This window comes from Heterodontus francisci, chromosome 13 (genome assembly GCF_036365525.1).
Source record: "Heterodontus francisci isolate sHetFra1 chromosome 13, sHetFra1.hap1, whole genome shotgun sequence".
In the NCBI taxonomy this organism is placed as follows: Eukaryota; Metazoa; Chordata; class Chondrichthyes; order Heterodontiformes; family Heterodontidae; genus Heterodontus; species Heterodontus francisci.
Window position 1 is genome coordinate 41,964,728 of NC_090383.1, and position 24,150 is coordinate 41,988,877.

The window sequence follows — 24,150 nt, forward strand, 5'->3', positions numbered from 1 at the left end:
CTGTGGACCTGTACGCCCAGATCTCTCTGCCTGTCAATACTCCCAAGGGTTCTGCCATTTACTGTATACCTCCCACCTGCATTAGACCTTCCCTCACATTTGTCCGGATTAAACTCCATCTGCCATTTCTCCGCCCAAGTCTCCAACCGATCTCCATCCTGCTGTATCCTCTGACAATCCTCATCCTTATCCGCAACTCCACCAACCTTTGTGTCGTCCGCAAACTTACTAATCAGACCAGCTACATTTTCCTCCAAATCTTTTATATATACTACAAACAGCAAAGGTCCCAGCACTGATCCCTGCGGAACACCACTAATCACATCCCTCCATTCAGAAAAACACCCATCCACTGATACCCTCTGTCTTCTATGACCGAGCCAGTTCTGTATCCATCTTGCCAGCTCACCTCTGATCCCGTGTGACTTCACCTTTTGTACCAGTCTGCCATGAGGGACCTTGTCAAAGGCTTTACTAAAGTCCATATAGATAGCATCCACTGCCCTTCCTTCATCAATTATCTTCGTCACTTCCTCAAAAAACTCAATCAAATTAGTAAGACACGACCTCCCCTTCACAAAACCATGCTGTCTCTCGCTAATAAGTTCGTTTGTTTCCAAATGGGAGTAAATCCTGTCCCGAATAATCCTCTCTAATAGTTTCCCTACCACTGACGTAAGGCTCACCGGACTATAAAAGTAAACGCGCTCACTTCAACATAAAGAAGTCTTAACATATTATTTGGACAATGTTACAACTAAGCCTCCTGCGCAGTTACCTCTGGTGTCCCCAAAGATCTATCCTTGGCCCCTTACTATTTCTCACCTACATGCTGCCCCTTGGCGACATATCTGAAAACACAGTGCCACTTTCCACATATATGCTGATGATGCCCAGCTTTACCTCAGCACCACCTCTCAATCCCTCCACTGTCTAAATTGTAAGACTGTTTGTCTGACATCCAGTACAAGATGAGCAGAAATTTCCTCCAGTTAAATATTGGGAAGACTGAAGCCACTACCTTTGGTCCTCACCACAAATTTTGTTCCCTAGCCACTGACTCTGTTCCTCTCCCTGGCAGCTGTTTGAGGCTGAACCACAAGGTTGGTTCTGAAGAACGGTCACTGACCTGAAATGTTAACTCTGCTTCTCTCTCCACAAATGCTGCCAGAGTGTTTCCAGCATTTCTTGTTTTTATTTCACAAGATTGGTGTCTTGTTTGACCCCAGTGAGCTTCCGAATACATATTCACATCATCACTAAGACCCCCTATTTCCACCTGCATAACTGCCTGACTCTTCCCCTGCCTTATCTTATCTTCTGCTGAAAACTTCAACCATGCCATTGTTATTTCTATTGATTGACTATTCCAGCGCGCTCCTGGCCAGCCTCCCACATTCAGTTCTCCACAAATTTGATATCCAAAGCTCTGCTCTCCATGTCCTAACTCTCATCAAATCCCATTTACCCATTATCCTGTGCTCACTGACCTACAGTGGCTCCTGGTTAAGCAACACCTCGACTTTAAAACTCTCATTCTTGTTTTCAAATCCCTCCATGGCCTCACTCCTCCCTATCTCTGTAATCACCTCCAGCCCCACAACCTTCCAAGATATATGTGCTCCTCTATTTCTGGCCTCTTGAGCATTCCTGAGTTTAATTGCTCTGCCATTGGTGGACATGCCTTCAGCTGCCTAGGCCCTGAGCTCTGGAATGCCCTCCCTAAACCTCTATGCTTCTCTACTTAAGACGCTCCTTAAAACCTAACTCTTTGATCAAGCTTTTGGTAACGTGTCCTAATATATCCTTAGGGTGGTTCGTTGCCATATTTTGTTTTATAAAGTGCCCCGTGAAGCACTTTGGGGCGTTTTATTACATTAAAAATGCTATATAAATATAAAATGTTCTTGAGAGCAATCTGCATTGTTTCTGAGATTTGCATAGTTCAATAGAGTAGATGTAAGTGGTATAATGCTTTTATGCATTTCATTATAATGAGAGTAAGGATTATAAATGATTTACAATGGAAAACTGTTGGTAAATTCAAATAATTACTGCAGTATTTGCTGTGAGTGATCTTGTCTCGACGTTAGTTATCCACTTCACTCTTTTCAAATTTGTCTCGATGGTTGAATCTTGCATTTGGGTTGGGATTTTGTACCTTTTAAAAAACCATTGAGTGTGCATATTGTGTTTATATATTTTTATGTATTGAAAGTAAGACTTATCTCAAAGCACTTTACAGCCAATTAATGTAGGAAACGCGGCAGCCAGTTTGCGCACAGCAAGCTCCTGCAAACAGCAATGTGATTATGCCAAATAATCTCGTTCTTTTTGTGATGTTGCTTGAGGAATAAATATTGGCCAGGACACCAGGAATAACTCTGCTGCATTACTAAAAAATAGTATCATGGGATCTTTTATGTCCACCTGAGGGGGCAGATGCAGGCCTCCCTTTAACATCTCATTCAAGTGACGCCACCTCGAACAGTACAGCACTCTCTCAGTATTGCACTGAAGTGTCAGCCTTGTCTTTTGTGCTCAAGTCCTGGAGGGGACTTGAACCCACAATCTTCTGACTCAGAGCGAGAGTGCTACCAACTGATTTGTGACTGACAGTTGTTTCAAGCTGAAAAAGTATGTAGCCTGTAAACTGGCAGTGAGCTTCAGTACTTGCTTGTAAGTTGATATTTTAGTCTGTTAAAGGCCAAGGAATTTGTGTGAAATGTTGATTATTGATTAACAAAATATATGTGACTTCCCTTTTGCTTTCTTTAAATGGAATATCGTTTGGTAAGTAAAAAACTTTGTATATAACATTTGGAAAGATCAGCTAAATGGTGCAGTAGTCATCTAGATACACGTTTCATTTGTGTGCATGTTTAAGTCCTGTTCTTTCTTCAATTTATTTAGGATTTGATAACAACGGTGGTGTTATAGGCCCCAGAAGCACCAGGCACAGCAATCCAGAGGAACATGCGATCTACTATTTTAATAACTTTTCCAAGGATCTCCTAATTCAGGTACATCTGTTGCTTGAATCTTTGTAGATTCCAGTCATTCTTTGTAGTTTGCAGCATAAATTTTAACTGTTAAAGGTAGATTGGGATCCCCCCAAATGTTTAAGGTCAAAATGTATTATTCTTAGACTGCATCCATAACTGCTGAATCTGGTTATGAGTAACCATGCAGAACAAGTTAGCAACATGAACATGAGATCATTGAGGAAATAATGACCAGAATCTAACAAGGTTCATGTTGAAAATAGATACTGAAAAAGATTGTCAAGATAAAGGTGTCGAATTGGAAATTAGTTGCTTTCACATTGGGCCAGCAGTAGCAAAGGTTTAAATGAGGGATACACAGGTCCAGGATTTTAAGGGGATGTCAAGGGGGTGCATCAAAGGATGGGCCTTCATGGAGAGAGATTAGAACAAAAATGGCAATAAATAGAGGTATATGATAAATATGGGGAGGGGAAAGAAAGCTTAGTAAAAAATATGCATAAATTATAAATGGGAAATCAAGAGATTTAAGGGGGAGGGAAAATAGCAAAGTATACAAAAGAATTAAAAGGTTCTTAGTAGCACTAGTTGTAGCACTCTAACGCTTGAGTCAGAAGGTTGTACGTTCAAGCCCTACTGCAGTCTTGTGAGCACATCTTCCAGTTTGCTACTTCACAACAATACTGAGCCCTGTCTCCTTTCTTGGTTGTGTATAAATGATTATGCTGCACTATTCAAAGAAGAGCAGGGGAACAAGAACAACAAAGAACAAAGAAAATTACAGCGCAGGAACAGGCCCTTCGGCCCTCCAAGCCTGCGCCGATCCAGATCCTCTATCTAAACATGTCGCCTATTTTCTAAGGGTCTGTATCTCTTTGCTTCCTGCCCATTCATGTATCTGTCGAGATACATCTTAAAAGGGGCTATCGTGCCCGCGTCTACCACCTCCGCTGGCAACGCGTTCCAGGCACCCACCACCCTCTGCGTAAAGAACATTCCACGCATATCCCCCCGAAACTTTTCCCCTCTCACTTTGAACTCGTGACCTCTAGTAATTGAATCCCCCACTCTGGGGGAAAAACCTTCTTGCTATCCACCCTGTCTATACCTCTCATGATTTTGTACCCCTCAATCAGGTCCCCCCTCAACCTCCGTCTTTCTAATGAAAATAATCCTAATCTACTCAACCTCTCTTCATAGCTAGCGCCCTCCATACCAGGCAACATCCTGGTGAACCTCCTCTGCACCCTCTCCAAAGCATCTACATCCTTTTGGTAATGTGGCGACCAGAACTGCACGCAGTATTCCAAATGTGGCCAAACCAAAGTCTTATACAACTGTAACATGACCTGCCAACCCTTGTACTCAATACCCCGTCCGATGAAGGAAAGCATGCCGTATGCCTTCTTGACCACTCTATTGACCTGCGTTGCCACCTTCAGGGAACAATGGACCTGAACACCCAAATCTCTCTGTACATCAATTTTCCCCAGGACTTTTCCATTTACTGTATAGTTCACTCTTGAATTGGATCTTCCAAACTGCATCACCTCGCATTTGCCCTGATTGAACTCCATCTGCCATTTCTCTGCCCAACTCTCCAATCTATCTATATTCTGCTGTATTCTCTGACAGTCCCCTTCACTATCTGCTACTCCACCAATCTTAGTGTCGTCTGCAAACTTGCTAATCAGACCACCTATACTTTCCTCCAAATCATTTATGTATATCACAAACAACAGTGGTCCCAGCACAGATCCCTGTGGAACACCACTGGTCACACGTCTCCATTTTGAGAAACTCCCTTCTACTGCTACTCTCTGACTCCTGTTGCCCAGCCAGTTCTTTATCCATCTAGCTAGTACACCCTGGACCCTATGCGACTTCACTTTCTCCATCAGCCTACCATGGGGAACCTTATCAAAAGCCTTACTGAAGTCCATGTATATGACATCTACAGCCCTTCCCTCATCAATCAACTTTGTCACTTCCTCAAAGAATTCTATTAAGTTGGTAAGACATGACCTTCCCTGTTGCCTATCACTGATAAGCCCATTTTCTTCCAAATGGGAATAGATCCTATCCCTCAGTATCTTCTCCAGCAGCTTCCCTACCACTGACGTCAGGCTCACCGGTCTATAATTACCTGGATTATCCCTGCAACCCTTCTTAAACAAGGGGACAACATTAGCAATTCTCCAGTCCTCCGGGACCTCACCCGTGTTTAAGGATGTTGCAAAGATATCTGTTAAGGCCCCAGCTATTTCCTCTCAGGCTTCCCTCAGTAACCTGGGATAGATCCCATCCGGACCTGGGGACTTGTCCACCTTAATGCCTTTTAGAATACCCAACACTTCCTCCCTCCTTATGCCGACTTGACCTAGAGTAATCAAACATCTGTCCCTAACCTCAACATCCGTCATGTCCCTCTCCTCGGTGAATACCGATGCAAAGTACTCGTTTAGAATCTCACCCATTTTCTCTGACTCCACGCATAACTTTCCTCCTTTGTCCTTGAGTGGGCCAATCCTTTCTCTAGTTACCCTCTTGCTCCTTATATATGAATAAAAGGCTTTGGGATTTTCCTTAACCCTGTTTGCTAAAGATATTTCATGACCCCTTTTAGCCCTCTTAATTCCTCGTTTCAGATTGGTCCTACATTCCCGATATTCTTTCAAAGCTTCGTCTTTCATCAGCCGCCTAGACCTTATGTATGCTTCCTTTTTCCTCTTAGCTAGTCTCACAATTTCACCTGTCATCCATGGTTCCCTAATCTTGCCATTTCTATCCCTCATTTTCACAGGAACATGTCTCCCCTGAACGCTAATCAACCTCTCTTTAAAAGCCTCCCACATATCACATGTGGATTTACCTTCAAACAGTTGCTCCCAATCTACATTTCCCAGCTCCTGCCGAATTTTGGTATAGTTGGCCTTCCCCCAATTTAGCACTCTTCCTTTAGGACCACTCTCGTCTTTCTCCATGAGTATTTTAAAGCTTACGGAATTGTGATCACTATTCCCAAAGTAGTCCCCTACTGAAATTTCAACAACCTGGCCGGGCTCATTCCCCAACACCAGGTCCAGTATGGCCCCTTCGAGTTGGACTATTTACATACTGCTCGAGAAAACCCTCCTGGATGCTGCTTACAAATTCTGCTCCATCTGGACCTCTAACACTAAGCGAATCCCAGTCAATGTTGGGAAAATTAAAATCTCCTATCACCACCACCCTGTTGCTCCTACTTCTTTCCATAATCTGTTTACATATTTGTACCTCTATCTCACGCTCGCTGTTGGGAGGCCTGTAGTACAGCCCCAACATTGTTACCGCACCCTTCCTATTTCTGAGTTCTGTCCATATTGCCTCACTGCTCGAGTCCTCCATAGTGCCCTCCTTCAGCACAGCTGTGATATCCTCTTTGACCAGTAATGCAACTCCTCCACCCCTTTTACCTCCCTCTCTATCCCGCCTGAAGCATCGATATCCTGGGATATTTAGTTGCCAATCATGCCCTTCCCTCAACCAAGTCTCAGTAATAGCAATAACATCATACTCCCAGGTACTAATCCAAGCCCTAAGTTCATCTGCCTTACCTACTACACTTCTTGCATTAAAACAAATGCACCTCAGACCACTAGTCCCTTTATATTCATAATCTGCTCCCTGCCTGCTCTTCCCCTTAGTCACACTGACTTCATTATCTAGTTCCTTACAGGCTTTTGTTACTACCTCCTTACTGTCAACTGACCTCAATTGGTTCCCATCCCCCTGCCACATTAGTTTAAACCCTCCCCAACAGCGTTAGCAAAAGCACCTCCAAGGACATTGGTTCCAGTCTGGCCCAGGTGTAGACCGTCCAATTTGTAATAGTCCCACCTCCCCCATCTGGTCCCAATGTCCCAAAAATCTGAACGCCTCCTTCCTGCACCATCTCTCAAGCCACGCATTCATCCTGACTATTCTTTCATTTTTACTCTGACTATCACGTGGCACTGGTAGTAATCCTGAGATTACTACCTCTGAGGTCCTACTTTTTAACTTGGCTCCTAACTCCCTAAAGTCTGCTTGGAGGACCTCATCCCGTTTTTTACCTATATCATTAGTGCCTATGTGCACAATGACAACTGGCTGTTCACCCTCCCCCTTTAGAATGTTCTGCAGCCGATCTGAGACATCCCTGACCCGTGCACCTGGGAGGCAACATACCATTCGGGAGCCTCGTTTTCGACCACAGAACCGCCTATCTACTCCCCTTACAATCGAATCTCCTGCGACTATAGCCCTTCCACTCTTTTTCCCGCCCTTCTGAACAGCAGAGCCAGCCACGGTGCCATGGACCTGGCTACTGCTGCCTTCCCCTGGTGAGCCATCTCCCTCAACAGTATCCAAAACGGTATACTTGTTTTGGAGGGAGATGACCGCAGGGGACTCCTGCGCTGCCTTCCTGCTCTTTCTCTGCCTTTTGGTCACCCATTCCCTTTCTCCCTCAGCAATCCTAATCTGCGGTGTGACCAATTCACTAAACGTGCTATCCACGACCTCCTCAGCATCGCGCATGCTCCAAAGTGAGTCCATCCGCAGCTCGAGAGCCGTCATGCGGTCTAACAAGAGCTGCAGTTGGACACACTTCCTGCACGTGAAGGAGTCAGGGCCATCAGCCATGTCCCTGGGCTCCCACATTGAGCAAGAGGAGCATGACATGGGTCTGAGATCTCCTGCCATTTTTAATCTTAAGCTTAACTTAGTTAAATGAAAAAGGAACGAAAAGTTTTTACCAATCACAATAAAACCAGAGAAATCGAAAAAGCCTTACCTTATAAACACCCCACCGAGTCCTTTTTTTTTTGGTTAGAGGAGGAGTGCGGTTGGGAGACACGACAAGTGTGGTGTCTCGGGTTCAGAAACCGCCCAAATATATAGTGTTTTACTTACCCAGCAGCCCCCTGGCCTCCGCCGAAAAACAAAATTAAATTAAATTTACTTTCAAACTGACCTTCCCAGCTGCTCACTCGCTCACACTCTGCTCCCGAAAAAGCTGCTGCAATGAAAGGAAAGTTATTTTAAACCGCCCAAATATATAGTGTTTTACTTACCCAGCAGCCCCCTGGCCTCCGCCGAAAAACAAAAGGAAATTAAATTTACTTTCAAACTGACCTTCCCAGCTGCTCACTCGCTCACACTCTGCTCCCGAAAAAGCTGCTGCAATGAAAGGAAAGTTATTTTAAACCGCCCAAATATATAGTGTTTTACTTACCCAGCAGTCCCCTGGCCTCCGCCGAGAAACAAAAGGAAATTAAATTTACTTTCAAACTGACCTTCCCAGCTGCTCACTCGCTCACACTCTGCTCCCGTAAAAGCTGCTGCAATGAAAGGAAAGTTATTTTAAACCGCCCAAATATATAGTGTTTTACTTACCCAGCAGCCCCCTGGCCTCCGCCGAAAAACAAAAGGAAATTAAATTTACTTTCAAACTGACCTTCCCAGCTGCTCACTCGCTCACACTCTGCTCCCGAAAAAGCTGCTGCAATGAAAGGAAAGTTATTTTAAACCGCCCAAATATATAGTGTTTTACTTACCCAGCAGCCCCCTGGCCTCCGCCGAAAAACAAAAGGAAATTAAATTTACTTTCAAACTGACCTTCCCAGCTGCTCACTCGCTCACACTCTGCTCCCGTAAAAGCTGCTGCAATGAAAGGAAAGTTATTTTAAACCGCCCAAATATATAGTGTTTTACTTACCCAGCAGCCCCCTGGCCTCCGCCGAAAAACAAAAGGAAATTAAATTTACTTTCAAACTGACCTTCCCAGCTGCTCACTCGCTCACACTCTGCTCCCGTAAAAGCTGCTGCAATGAAAGGAAAGTTATTTTAAACCGCCCAAATATATAGTGTTTTACTTACCCAGCAGCCCCCTGGCCTCCGCCGAAAAACAAAAGGAAATTAAATTTACTTTCAAACTGACCTTCCCAGCTGCTCACTCGCTCACACTCTGCTCCCGAAAAAGCTGCTGCAATGAAAGGAAAGTTATTTTAAATCGCCCAAATATATAGTGTTTTACTTACCCAGCAGCCCCCTGGCCTCCGCCGAAAAACAAAAGGAAATTAAATTTACTTTCAAACTGACCTTCCCAGCTGCTCACTCGCTCACACTCTGCTCCCGAAAAAGCTGCTGCAATGAAAGGAAAGTTATTTTAAACCGCCCAAATATATAGTGTTTTACTTACCCAGCAGCCCCCTGGCCTCCGCCGAAAAACAAAAGGAAATTAAATTTACTTTCAAACTGACCTTCCCAGCTGCTCACTCGCTCACACTCTGCTCCCGAAAAAGCTGCTGCAATCAGATGATGAGACATCTTTAGGACCACTCTCGTCTTTGTCCATGAGTATTCTAAAACTTACGGAATTGTGATCACTATCCCCAAAGTAGTCCCCTACTGAAACTTCAACCACCTGGCCGGGCTCATTCACCAACACCAGGTCCAGTATGGCCCCTTCCCGAGTTGGACTATTTACATACTGCTCGAGAAAACCCTCCTGGATGCTCCTTACAAATTCTGCTCCATCTAGACCTCTGACACTAAGTGAATCCCAGTCAATGTTGGGATTCTCCCAGTATCCTGGCTAACATTACTAAAGCAGATTATCTGGTCATGTATCTCATTGTTCTTTGTGGGACCATGATGTGTGCACATCGGCTGACTTGTTTCCATAATTTACAAGAGGAACTACAGGTCCGAGATCTGTTCAGAGTGGGGGTGGGGGAAGAGAATCCCGCAAGAACTTTGAGTCTCTCTGTGGCATTTTAACCCTACTACCTAATTAGAATGGAACTTCTGAGTTTCGCATAAATATGTGCGGCACTGGACTTGGTACCAACTTGTATGACACACAGTTCTGCTCAACTGGGCACAGATACTGAATCCTGGGGTGCCATCAATGAAAAGGATAATCATTGAGGGGCAGCAGAAAATCTGTGATGTAGTTTCAGCCCTTCCACACACACATTAACCACAATTGCAGAAATAATGGAGCAGTCTACCTCAAGTATGAATGTGTTGATGTGATGTTGTAGTGCTTTGCAAGGATGTCTTTCATGGCCAATCCAAAGGTGGAATTTGGAGGAGTTAGCAGTTTGAATGAAGAGAGGGTGAAGTTTCAAGACACTCAACGGCTGTGCCTTGATTTAATGATAAATCACTTGATGCACCTGCGTGCAATGAGGAGTCAGAGAGTGGTACTCTGCCCAGCGACAGGAAGAAGAAATCCGCTGTTGCAACAAAGAAGCCGTGGCTGGATGTAGCTGAGGAGATTGGCAGCAGGAGCATTGTGCCACGCTGCTTGAATCAGTGCAGGAAGCACTTTATTGCATCAGATCAGGTAAGGTGAGTACAGTTACACATTTACCGGTTGTGCTTATCATTTCTCCCTCACCACTACTGCTGCCATGCCCCGCCCATGCCATCCCACTGTACCCTGTTGCTCCTCCCACTCACTAACCTTGGAACTGCACCAGTCATTCTCCTGTTCACTTCCTCACATTCCCATCTGTTCATCTGCCACCTGCACTGACTGTGATCCTTTTGCAATTTCCTGCCTCTCCTGCTCGTTCCCCTCACCATCCATTGCGTGATCACATGCCAGTACAGTCACTCAGGGTATGTTCTTTTCCCTTTTCAGGAAGAGGGAAAGGGAGAAAATCAAAAGTGGTCTTCCACTGAGTTCCCCGTTAACAACTACAGTGGAGTCATGCATTGGCGATCAGTGGCTTTTCAGCACCCCTGACCGTTGGAAATGGAGGGATTGAGACCTCCCAGCCACCTGGTGGCATAATTAAATATTAGAGACCCACATGTCATACACCACTCAGTCATGTTGGTTTCATTTCAACAGTGAGAGAAATATGATTGCCTTCATAATGATAAGTTGCAACATTGTTACATTACCAATGCTAATTCATATTTTTTCTCTCCTCCAGCACCTATACGTGTATAGCAGCAGTCACTGGAGTGTCAGTGCAGATACTTGCACTTTGGTGCGTCCAGTTAAACAGCTTGATTTTTACTTAGTTCGCAAGTGACCAAGAGCAGACAGTGGTGGCAGAGACAGCTGTGGAAAGTCTGTCTCAGAGGGTGCAGACCTTTCCAATTCTGCTCAGCTGGACATAGGTACTAAATCCTGGAGTGCCATCAATGAAAAGGATAATCATTGAGGGGCGGCATAAAATCTGTGATGTACTTGCAGGACTTCCACGCACACACTGACTGTGATTGCAGAAATAATGGAGCAGTTTACCTCAAGCATGAATGTTTTGATGTGATGATGTAGTGCGTTGCAAGGATGCCTTCTTTGCATGGTGGCGTGACCAACTCTGTGGGACATCAATCATGACAATCAAATGACTCCATGCTGACCTTGATTATGGCCATGCAGGCTCTAGATGCCAGCATGTCTGCCGTTTTAAATAAGATGATGAGACATCTTAGCCTTGGCCTTGCAGTTTGTCACTGAGCTGCACCAAGCTGCTCTCTGGCAGAGTGGTAGGAGTGAAGCACAGCTGGCCCATGAGAGTGATGATGACACGGCGGTACGTGGAAGTGGGAGCTCCACTGCAAGAGCTCTTATTTCTCATCCAGTTTACTCCCTCAGTCAGCAACATGACATGCTGCTCTCGTCTCCCAATAGCGGAGTTTGTGTCTGCACGGGTGGAGGTGGAACAATCTGCGGCTTGGCCCTCAGAAGCTTCAACACCCAGCAGTTAGAAGCTTCTACCTCTGCTCAAGCCACGGGAATTCACCACGTAAGAGCAGTAGGAAAAAGAATGTTACAGCCAGGCGAGGAGGGCTGTCCTTTTATTTGACCGCAACACAATTTATTCCTTTTTTAAACAGTGGATATGCTTACCACTTGAGTGAGTGTTTTACCTTTTAGCTTTGTTATCGTGAAAGAACCAATCAGACAGGCTTTCTTGAGTTTAAACAATTAAAAAGTGAATTTATTACACTGAACCACCTAAACCCAATCTAAATTTTGATCAGCGGTAGCGGTGATAGTGCGAGCCAGGGGGCAGCCGGGAAGGTAAGTTTCACTATAAAGTACTTACCTCGCGATTCGGCGGACGCGGACACTGGGACTGCTGGGTAAGTGAACTTAGATATTCGGGCAGTGGCTAATCCCGAAACACTACACGTGCAGTTTCTCCCACCCATCCTCCTCCTCTAACCAAAAAAAAAGACCCTTGTGTGGAGCGTTTGGTAAGGTAAGGTTTTCCTTTATTTGTTTTTATTCTCTGTTTTCAATTTAGAGCAGAGGGGATGGAAGCTAGGGCAGTTGCATGCTCCTCTTGCAGGATGTGGGAGGTAAGGGTCACCACCTGTGTCCCTGCTGACTTCACCTGTGAGGTGCATCCAACTCCAGCTCCTCACAGACCGCGTTAGGGAACTGGAGCTGGATGAACTTCGGATCATGCGGGAGGCTGAGGGGGTGATAGAGAACAGTTATAGGGAAGTAATGACACCTAAGTCACAGGATAAAGGTAGCTGAGTGACCGTCAGGGGAGGGAAAGGGAATAGGCGCACAGTGCAGGGATCCCCTGTGGCCGTTCCCCTCAATATTAAGTATACCGTTTTGGATACGGTTGGGGGGAACGACCTACCAGGGGAAAGCCACAGTGGCCAGGTCTCTGGCACTGAGCCTGGCTCTGCGGCTCAGAAGGGAAGGGGGGAGAATAGGAGAGCGATAGTGATAGGAGATTCAATGGTTAGAGGAACAGACAGGAGATTCTGTGGACGCGAACGAGAGTCCTGGATGATATGTTGCCTCCCAGGTGCCAGGGTCAGGGATGTTTCGGATCGAGTCTACGGGATTCTTAAGGGGGAGGGGGAGCAGCCAGAAGTCGTGGTACACATCGGTACCAATGACATAGCTAGGAAAAGGGATGAGGACCTGAAAAGCGAATATAGGGAGTTAGGTTGGAAGCTAAAAGGCAGGACGAGCAGAATAGTAATCTCAGGATTGATACCGATGCCACGTGCTAGTGAGGCTAGAAACCGGAAGCGAGTGCAGCTGAACACGTGACTACAGAGCTGGCGTAGGAGGGAGGGCTTCAGACATGTGGATCATTGGGATACCTTCTGGGGAAGGTGGGACCTGTACAAGAAGGACGGGTTGCATCTGAACTGAAGGGGCACCAATATCCTGGGCGGGAGGTTTGCTAGAGCTCTTCGGGAGGGTTTAAACTAGTTTGGCAGGGGGATGGGAACCGGAGCTACGGATCAGTGGATGGGGTAGCTGTTGAACAGGCAGAGACAGAGTGCAGAGAGTCTGTGAGGAAGGTTAGACAGTTGACGGGGCAAAGTTGCAGCCAGTATGATGGGTTGAAGTGTGTCTATTTTGACGCAAGAAGTGTCAGGAATAAGGGTGATGAACTTAGAGCATGGATCAGTACTTGGAGCTACGATGTCGTGGCCATTACGGAGACTTGGATATCACAGGGGCAGCAATGGATGTTGGATGTTCCGGGGTTTAGATGTTTCAAAAGGAATAGGGAGGGAGGGAAAAGAGGTGGTGGAGTGGCATTGCTAATCAGGGATAGTATCACAGCTGCAGAAAGGGAGGTCGTCGAGGAGGGTTTGTCTACTGAGTCATTATGGGTGGAAGTCAGAAACCGGAAAGGAGCAGCTACTTTATTGGGAGTTTTCTATAGACCCCCCAATAGCAACAGAGACACGGAGGAACAGATTGGGAGGCAGATTTTGGAAATGAGCAGAAGTAACGGTGTGGTCATGGGTGATTTCAACTTCCCTAATCTCTCGAGACAAGGAGGCCAAAGAAAGAAAGAAAGAAGAAATATTGATTGGAACCTCCTTAGTGCAAATAGTTTGGATGGAGCAGTTTTTGTCAGGTGTGTCCAGGAAGGTTTCCTGACTCAATATGTAGATAGGCCGACTAGAGGGGAGGCTATGTTGGATTTGGTGCTTGGCAACGAACCAGGCCAGGTGGCAGATCTCTCGGTGGGAGAGCATTTCGGTGATAGTGATCACAACTCCCTGACCTTTACTATAGTCATGGAGAGGGACAGGAGCAGACGGGATGGGAAAATATTTAATTGGGGGAGGGGGAATTACAATTGCAGGAACTGGGGAGCATAAATTGGGAACAGATGTTCTCAGGGAAATGCACGACAGAAATGTGGAGGTTGTTTAGGGAGCACTTGCTGCGACTGCTGGATAGGTTTGTCCCGATGAGGCAAGGAAGGGATGGTAGGGTGAAGGAACCTTGGATGACAAAAGATGTGGAACAGCTAGTCAAGAGGAAGAAGGAAGCTTTCTGAAGGTTGAGGAAGCAAGGTCAGACAGGGCTCTAGAGGGTTACAAGTTAGCCAGGAAGGAACTGAAGAATGGACTTAGGAGAGCTAGAAGGGGACATGAAAAAGTCTTGGCGGGTAGGATTAAGGAAAATCCCAAGGCGTTCTACACTTATGTGAGGAACAAGAGGATGTCCAGAGTGAGGGTAGGGCCAATCAGGGATAGTGGAGGGAAGTTTTGCCTGGAGTCGGAGGAGGTAGGGAAGGTCCTAAATGAATACTTTGCTTCAGTATTCACTAGTGAGAGGGACCTGGTCGTTTGTGAGGACAGCGTGAAACAGGCTGATATGCTCGAACAGGTTGATGTTAAGAGAGAGGATGTGTTGGAAATTTTGAAAGGCATGAGGACAGATAGGTCCCTGGGGCCAGATGGGATATACCCAAGGATATTACGGGAAGCGAGGGAAGAGATTGCCGCGCCTTTGGCGATGATCTTTGCGTCCTCGCTGTCCACTGGAGTGGTACCAGATGATTGGAGAGTGGCAAATGTTATTCCCTTGTTCAAGAAAGGGAATAGGGATAACCCTGGGAATTATAGACCAGTCAGTTTTACGTCGGTAGTGGGCAAATTATTGGAGAGGATTCTGAGAGACGGGATTTATAATTATTTGGAAAAGCATGGTTTGTTTAGAGACAGTCAGCATGGCTTTGTGAGGGGCAGGTCATGCCTCACAAGCCTTATTGAATTCTTTGAGGATGTGACAAAACACATTGATGAAGGAAGAGCAGTGGATGTGGTGTATATGGATTTTAGCAAGGCGTTTGATAAGGTTCCCCATGGTAGGCTCATTCAGAAAGTAAGGAGGCATGGGATGCAGGGAAATTTGGCTGTCTGGATACAGAATTGGCTGGCCCAAAAAAGACAGAGGGTGGTAGTAGATGGAAAGTATTCAGCCTGGAGCTCGGTGACCAGTGGTGTTCCGCAGGGATCTGTTCTGGGACCTCTTCTCTTTGTGATTTTTATAAATGACTTGGATGAGGAAGTGAAAGGCTGGGTTAGGAAGTTTGCCGATGACACGAAGGTTGCTGGAGTTGTGGATAGTGTGGAAGGCTGTTGTAGGTTGCAATGGGACATTGACAGGATGCAGAGCTGGGCTGAGAAGTGGCAGATGGAGTTCAACCTGGAAAAGTGTGAAGTGATTCATTTTGCAAGGTCGAATTTGAATGCAGAATACAGGCTTAAAGACAGGATTCTTGGCAGTGTGGAGGAACAGAGGGATCTTGGGGTCCATGTCCATAGATTGCTCAAAGTTGCCACCCAAGTTGATAGGGTTGTTAAGAAGGCGTATGGGGTGTTGGCTTTCATTAACAGGGGGATTGAGTTTAAGAGCCGCGAGGTTATGCTGCAGCTTTATAAAGCCCTGGTTGGACCACACTTGGAATATTGTGTTCAGTTCTGGTCGCCTCGTTATCGGAAAGATGTGGAAGCTTTAGAGAGGGTGCAGAGGAGATATACCAGGATGCTGCCTGGACTGGAGGGCATGTCTTACGAAGAAAGGTTGAGGGTACTAAGGCTTTTCTCATTGGAACGAAGAAGGATGAGAGGTGACTTGATAGAGGGGTACAAGATGATGAGAGGCATAGATTGGATAGCCAGAGACTTTTTCCCAGGGCGGAAAGGGCTATCACCAGGGGGCATAGTTTTAAGGTGATTGGAGGAAGGTTTCGGGGAGATGTCAGAGGTAGGTTCTTTACACAGAGAGTGGTGGGTACGTGGAATGCACTGCCAGCGGTGGTAATAGAAGCAGATACATTAGGGACATTTAAGCGACTCTTGGATAGGTACATGGATAGTAGAATGAAGGGTATGTAGGTAGTTTGATCTTCAAGTAGGTTAAAGGTTCGGCACAACATCGTGGGCCGAAGGGCCTGTACTGTGCTGTACTGTTCTATGTTCTAAAATAATAAAATTACACTACACATTCATGCACATACTCACACAAGAATCACACAGACACAAATAGAGTACAGAGTGATGAGGAGTAGATTTTTGGTTGGATTAGAGTCCAGAACAAATAAAAATTAATAGAGTTTGTAGAGTTGGGTGATTCTGTTGTCTTCCGGCTGAAATTGTGTTCTTGACGTCTTTGGCTGGTAGAAGTGCACTTTCTGGCAGGCCCACCTGGTTCAGGGTTTTCTTTGGAGGTAGATTTGTAGATGACTTTGTTCCCCTGGTATCTTTGTCTTTGATCTGGCAACCGGCAGCTAGGCTTCGCAGGTCCCACCAGGCCTTCAGGAGAGACAGAGAGACAGCCCTTCTGGCTTCTGCACAGTTTGATTCACTGGCTTGTCTATTGTCCAAGGAAAACTCACAGCTTTCACAGAGATGGACAGTCACAAGACTGTCTCAATGTATTCTCTGGTACATTCTAATGAGTCATAGAGTTATACATCACAGAAATAGGCCCTTCGTGTCCATGCCGGCGATCAAGCACCTAACTGTTCTAGTCCCATTTTCCAGCACTTGGCCCGTAGCCTTGTATGCTATGGCGTTTCAGGTGCTCATCTAAATACTTCTTTAATGTTATGAGGGTTCCTGCCTCTACCACCCCTTCAGGCAGTGTATTGCAGATTCCAACCTCAAATCCCCTCTAACCTCCTGCCCCTTACCTTTAATCTATGCTGCCTGATTATTGACCCCTCTGTTAAGGGAAAAAGTCTCTTCCTATCTAACCTATCAATGCCCCTCATAATTTTGTATACCTGAATCATGTCCTCTCTCATCCTTCTTTGTTCTCAGGAAAACAACCCTGGACTTTTCAGTGTCTCTTCATAGCTGAAAAGCTCCAGCCCAGGCAACGTCCTGGTGAATCTCCTCTGCACCCTCTCCAGTGCAATCACATCCTTCCTATAGTGTGAATACTTCCAGTCAGATTTCTGCCCCCTCCAGAGCATGAAAACAGCTCTTATCAGAGTCACAAATGACACTCTCATCCCAGGAACCCATTGAGTGAACCTTTCAATACCGCCTTAGAGATGGAGAGAAAAACTGTACAGTACTCCAGATGTGGTCTCACCAAAGCCTTGTGGAATTGTAGCAAGACTGTACAGTGACCCCAGATAAAAGTACACATGTGTGTGGACATTGGCTTAGCACATAATCAGGCATAGGAACAGGGGTAGGCCATATAGCCCCTCAAGCCCATTCTGCCATTTAATGAGATCATAGCTGATCTTCAACCTAACTCGATATACCCACCTTTGCTCCATATCTCTGAAGACAAAAATCTGTCAACTTCAGATTTAAAATTAGCATCAATTGCTGTTTGCAGAAGCGAGCTCCAAACTTCTGCCACTCTTTGAGTGTGAAGTGTTTTCTAATTTCTGTCACAGAATCACAGAATAATACAGTGCAGAAGAGGCCTCACATATTGCCTCACAGCTCGAGTCCTCCATAGTGCCTTCCTTCAGCACAGCTGTGATATCCTCTTTGACCAGTAATGCAACTCCTCCACCCCTTTTACCTCCCTTTCTATCCCGCCTGAAGCATCGGTATCCTGGGATATTTAGTTGCCAATCATGCCCTTCCCTCAACCAAGTCTCAGTAATAGCAATAACATCATACTCCCAGGTACTAATCCAAGTTCTACGTTCATCTGCCTTACCTACTACACTTCTTGCATTAAAACAAATACACCTCAGACCACAAGTCCCTTTGCTTTCATCATCTGCTCCCTGCCTACTCTTTCCCTTAGTCACGCTGACTTCATCATCTAGTTCCTTACAGGCTTTAGTTACTACCTCCTTACTCTCCACTGACCTCATTTGGTTCCCATCCCCCTGCCACATTAGTTTAAACACTTCCCAACAGCGTTAGCAAAAGCACCCCCAAGGACATTGGTTCCAGTCCGGCCCAGGTGTGGACCGTCCAATTTGTATTAGTCCCACCTCCCCCAGAACCGGTCCCAATGTCCCAAAAATCTGAACCCCTCCCTCCTGCACCATCTCTCAAGCCATGCATTCATCCTGACTATTCTTTCATTTCTACTCTGACTATCACGTGGCACTGGTAGCAATCCTGAGATTACTACCTCTGAGGTCCTACTTTTTAACTTGGCTCCTAACTCCCTAAATTCTGCTTGTAGGACCTCATCCCGCTTTTTTACCTATATCATTGGTGCCTATGTGCACAACGACAACTGGCTGTTCACCCTCCCCCTTCAGAATGTTCTGCAGCCGATCTGAGACATCCCTGACATGTGCACCTGGGAGGCAACATACCATTCGGGAGTCTCGTTTTCGACCACAGAACCGCCTATCTACTCCCCTTACAATCGAATCCCCTACGACTATCGCCCTTCCACTCTTTTTCCCGCACTTCTGAACAGCAGAGCCAGCCACGGTGCCTTGATCCTGGCTACTGCTGCCTTCCCCTGGTGAGCCATCTCCTTCAACAGTATCCAAAACGGTATACCTGTTGTGGAGGGAGATGACCGCAGGAGACACCCGCGCTGCCTTCCTGCTCTTTCTCTGCCTTTTGGTCACCCATTCCCTTTCTCCCTCAGCAATCCTAATCTGCGGTGTGACCAATTCGCTTAACGTGCTATCCACGACCTCCTCAGCATCGCGGATGCTCCAAAGTGAGTCCATCCGCAGCTCCAGAGCCGTCATGCGGTCTAAAAAGAGCTGCAGCTGGACACACTTCCTGCATGTGAAGGAGTCAGGGACATCAGTCATGTCCCTGAGCTCCCACATTGAGCAAGAGGAGCATGTCACGGGTCTGAGATCTCCTGCCATTTTTAATCTTAAGCTTAAACTTAGTGAAATGAAAAAGGAACGAAAAGTTTTTAACCAATCACGCAATAAAAAAAAAGAGAAATAGAAAAAGCCTTACCTTATCTACACACCACCGAGTCCTTTTTTTTTGGTTAGAGGAGGAGGGCGGTTGGGAGACACTACAAGTGTAGTGTCTCGGGTTCAGAAACGGCCCAAATATATAGGGTTTTACTTACCCAGCAGCCCCCTGGTCTCCGCCGAAAACAACAAGAAATTAAGTTTCCTTTAAACTGACCTTCCCAGCTGCTCACTCGCTCGCACTCTCTGCTCCCGAAAAAGCTGCTGCAATGAAAGGCAAGTTATTTTAAACGTCCCAAAAGTCTCTCTCTCTAAGTTCCATATCTGCATCCTCATTCTCTTGGGTGAAGACAGATGTGAAGTATTCGTTCAACACCCTACCAATGTCCTCTGGCTCCACCCACAAATTTCCCCCTCTTCCCATTGATCTCCGTATAGAATATCTTGGGATTTTCCCTACATTTACCAGCCAGAGCTTTCTCAAAACCCCTCTTTGCTCTCCTAGTTGCTTTCTTAAGCTCCATCCTACACTTTCTGTATTCCACTAATGCCTCCATTGATTTGTTCTCCTTGTATTTGCTAAAAGCCTCTCTTTTCCTTCTCATCATACCCTGAATGTTTCTGGTCATCCATTGTTCTCTGGGCTTGCTGCTCCTACCTATTACCCTCGAGGGAACATGTTGGGCCTGTACCCTCCCCATTTCCTTTTTGAATGCCCCCCACTGCTCTTCTGTAGGTTTCCCGACAAGTAACTCTTTCCAGTCTACCTTGGCCAGATCCTGCCTTATTTTACTAAAATTCCCTCTCCCTCAATCCAAAACCTTTTTTTGCAACTCCTTTCTCCTTAACCAGCTTAAATTGTACCATGTTGTGGTCGCTATCACCAGAATGCCCCCCACCAACACATCAACCACCTGTCTGGCTTCATTCCCCAGAATTAGGTCCAGCATTGCATCCTCCCTTGTTGGATCCTCTACACATTGAGCTAAAAAGTTCTCCTGTATACATTTTAAGAACTCCACTCCATCTAAGCCCTTAACACGATGACTATCCCAATTAATGTTGGGAAAGTTAAAATCACTTAATATAATTACCCTATTATTTTTACACACCTCTGCAAATTGCGCACATATTTGCTCCTCAATTTCCCGCTGACTATCTGTGGGTCTATAATAAACACCTAGCAATGTGGCTGTCCCTTTTTTATTCCTAAATTCTACCCATATAGCTTCATTTGATGCCCCCTCCAAGATATCATCTCTCCTTACTGCAATAACTGACTCCTTAACTAATATTGCAATGCCCCCTCCTCTTTTACCCCTTCCTCTGTCTCGCCTGAAGGTTCTGTATCCCGGGATATTGAGCTGCCAATCCTGCCCCTCCCTCAACCATGTCTCTGTGATGGCTACTATATCACAATTCCATGTGCCAATCATTGCCCTTAACTCATCCTTTTTACCTGCAATACTCCTGGCATTAAAGTAGAGGCCTTCCATCCTGGTCTTACTCTCTTGAAACTTACTTCCGCTGTATTCCCTCTGACTTGTTTGCTTTCCTGTGCTTAGCTGTGTCCCTATTCTGCTAGGAGTCTGTGTCCCCTCCCCCTGCCAAATTAGTTTAAACTCCTCCCAACAGCACTCGCAAATAAAAGTCTGAAAGTTCTGGCTCTAATTTTTAGACTTTACCTCCTAGTCTCAGACTCCCCAACCAGCGGCAGTAGTAACATTCCATCTACCCCATCTGCTCCCCATATCTTAAAAACTTATATCAAATCACAACTGTCTAAATTACAAACAACAACGAAGAACAAAGAACAGTACAGCACAGGAACAGGACATTCGGCCCTCCAAGCCTGTGCCGATCTTGATGCCTGCGTAAACTAACACCTTCTGCACTTCCGGGGCCCATATCCCTCTATTCCCTTCCTTTAAATGTATTTGTCAAGATGTCTCTTAAACGTCACTATCATATTTGCTTCCACCACCTCCCCTGGCAGCAAGTTCCAGGCACTCACCACCCTCTGTGTAAAAACCTTGCCTCGCACATACCCTCTAAACTTTGCTCCTTGCATCTTAAACCTATGTCCCCTAGTAACTGACTCTTCCACCCTGGGAAAAAACTTCTGCCTATCCATTCTGTCCATGCCATTCATAACTTTGTAAACCTCTATCAGGTCGGCCCTCCACCTCTGTCGTTCCAGTGAAAACAATCTGAGTTTATCCAACCTCTCCTCATAGCTAATGCCCTCCAGACCAGGCAACATCCTGGTGTACCTCCTCTGTACCCTCTCCAAAGCCTCCACGTCCTTCTGGTAGTGTGGCGACCAGAATTGCACGCAATATTCTAAGTGTGGCCTAACTAAGGTTCTGTACAGCTGCAACATGACTTGCCAATTTTTATACTCTATGCCCCGACCGATGAAGGCAAGCATGCCGTATGCCTTCTTGACTACCTTATCCACCTGCGTTGCCACTTTCAGTGACCTGTGGACCTGTACGCCCAGATCTCTCTGCCTGTCAATACTCCTGAGGGTTCTGCCATTTACTGTGTCCCTCCCACCTGCATTAGACCTTCCAAAATGCATTACCTCACATTTGTCCGGATTAAACTCCATCTGCCATTTCTCCGCCCAAGTCTCCAATCCTGCTGTATCCTCTGACAATCCTCATCATTATCCGCAACTCCACCAACCTTTGTGTCGTCCGCAAACTTACTAATCAGACCAGCTACATTTTCCTCCAAATCATTTATATATACTACAAACAGCAAAGGTCCCAGCGCTGATCCCTGCGGAACACCACTAGTCACATTCCTCCATTCAGAAAAACACCCATCCATTGATACCCTCTGTCTTCTGTGACAGTTCTGTATCCATCTTGCCAGCTCACCTCTGATCCCGTGTGACTTCACCTTTTGTTAAGGGAATACAACCCTAGTTTGTGTAATCCTTTTTCATAATTTGGATTCCAGGTATCATTCTGCGAAATCTACAGTGCACTCCCTTCAAGGCCTTCCTAAGCTGTGGTGCCCAAAATTGCTCGCAGTGCTCCAGGTGTGGTCTAACCAGGGCATTGTATAGCTCCAACATATGGCCCACAGGCCAGAATCTGGTCCTCCAAAGGTTTCTATCCGGCCTGTGGATGTAAACTGCCAGAATGTCAGGCACCTGCAAAAAGAGTGGGAGAGCTATAGTGATAGGGGTTTCTATCGTCAGGGGTACAGAGAGGTGTTTCTGTGGCCTCAAACATGACTCCAGGATGGTATGTTGCCTCCCTGGTGTTCGGGTCAAGGATGTCATGCAGCGGCTGCAGGACATTCTGAAGGGAGGGTCAGAGGTCGTGGTTCACATTGGTACCAACGACAGAGGTAGAAAGAGGATGTGGTCCTGCAACAAGAATTTAGGCAGCTAGGCAGCAGATTAAAAAGCAGGACCTGTTGGTGCCACGTGCTAATGAGTTTAGGAATAGGAGGATAGAACAGATGAATGCATGGCTGAAGAGATGGTGCAGGAGGGAGGGATTTATTTTCCTGGATCACTGGGTCTGTTTCTGGCAAAGGTGGAACCTGTACAAGTCGGACGGGTTGCACCTGAACTGGAACGGGACCAACATCCTTGCACGGAGGCTTGTTAGTGCTGTTGGTGGGGGTGGGGGTGGCGGTGGTGGGTCACGGTTAGACTCATTTGACAGGGGGATGGGATACAGAGTGGAGATACAGTAGGGGGTGATGCACAGCCAAATATAGAAGAGAAACGAAGTCAGTCTGCAAGGCAGAGCAAATATAGACCTGTTAAGGCACAAGCAAATAATGCAAGGCTGGATTGCATTTATTTTAATGCAAGGAGTAAGGCCGATGAATTGAGGGTGTTGATTAACACGTGGGAATGTGATATTGCTATCACAGAGACATGATCAAGGGAAGAGCAGGACTGGCAGCTCAATATTCCAGGGTATAGACTCTTCATGTGGGTGGGGGGTGGCGGGCAGGGTAAAAGAAGAGGTGGCATTGCACTACTGATCAAGGAGTCAATTACTGCAGGAGGAAGGCATAATATCTTAGAAGGTTCCTCGAATGAGGCCATATGGGTCAAACTTAAAAATAAAAAAGGGGCAATCACTTCACTGGGCGTGTACGACAGTCAGGGAGATAAAAGAGGAGCAGAAGTGTAGGCAGATCTCAGAGGTGTAAAAATAATAGGGTAATAATAGTAGAGGATTTCAACTTCCCCAATATTAACTGGGATAGTCTTTGTGCAAAAGGCTGGAGCATTTCAGCTATGAAAAGAGACTGGACAGGCTAGGGTTGCTCTCCTTAGAGCAGAGAAGGCTGAGGGGGGGACCTGATTGAGGTATCTAAAATTGAGGGGCATAGATAGGGTAGATAGGAAGAAACTTTTTCCCTTAGCGCATGTGTCAATAACAAGGGGGCATAGATTTAAGGTGAGGGGCAGGAGGTTTAGAGGGGGTTTGAGGAAAAGCTTTTTTACCCAGAGGGTGGTTGGAATCTGAAAAGGTGGTAGAGGAAGGAACCCTCACAACATTTAAGAAGTATTCAGATAAGCACTTGAAACGCCATAGCATACAAGGCTATGGGCCAAGTGCTGGAAAATGGGATTAGAATAGATAGGTGCATGATGGCTGACACAGACACAATGGGCCGAAGGGCCTGTTCCTGTGCTGTTTAACTCTGTGGCTGTATGACCTTGGCAGGCAGATAGGGCGGCACAGTGGCACAGTGGTTAGCACCGCAGCCTCACAATTCCAGCGACCCGGGTTCAATTCTGGGTACTGCCTGTGTGGAGTTTGCAAGTTCTCCCTGTGTCTGCGTGGGTTTCCTCCGGGTGCTCCGGTTTCCTCCCACATGCCAAAGACTTGCTGGTTGATAGGTTAATTGGCCATTATAAATTGCCCCTAGTATAGGTAGGTGGTAGGGAAATATAGGGACAGGTGGGGATGTGGTAGGAATATGGAATTAGTGTAGGATTAGTATAA

The 24,150-nt window shown here is 46.1% G+C and overlaps 1 protein-coding gene across 14 annotated transcripts in view; it reads left to right on the forward strand.

Moving 5' to 3' along the window:
* Window positions 1–24,150, forward strand: part of dop1a (DOP1 leucine zipper like protein A) — a 555,441-nt gene that overhangs the window by 121,749 nt on the left and 409,542 nt on the right. For 13 of the 14 annotated variants that reach the window (XM_068044706.1, XM_068044708.1, XM_068044707.1 and 10 more), the window contains one exon: window positions 2,914–3,023. In XM_068044706.1, coding sequence (XP_067900807.1) covers window positions 2,914–3,023 — 110 coding nt within the window. Of the gene's footprint in view, window positions 1–2,913; window positions 3,024–11,090; window positions 11,169–24,150 lie in introns of those variants that run through there. The other variant, XM_068044710.1, reaches the window with a different exon arrangement.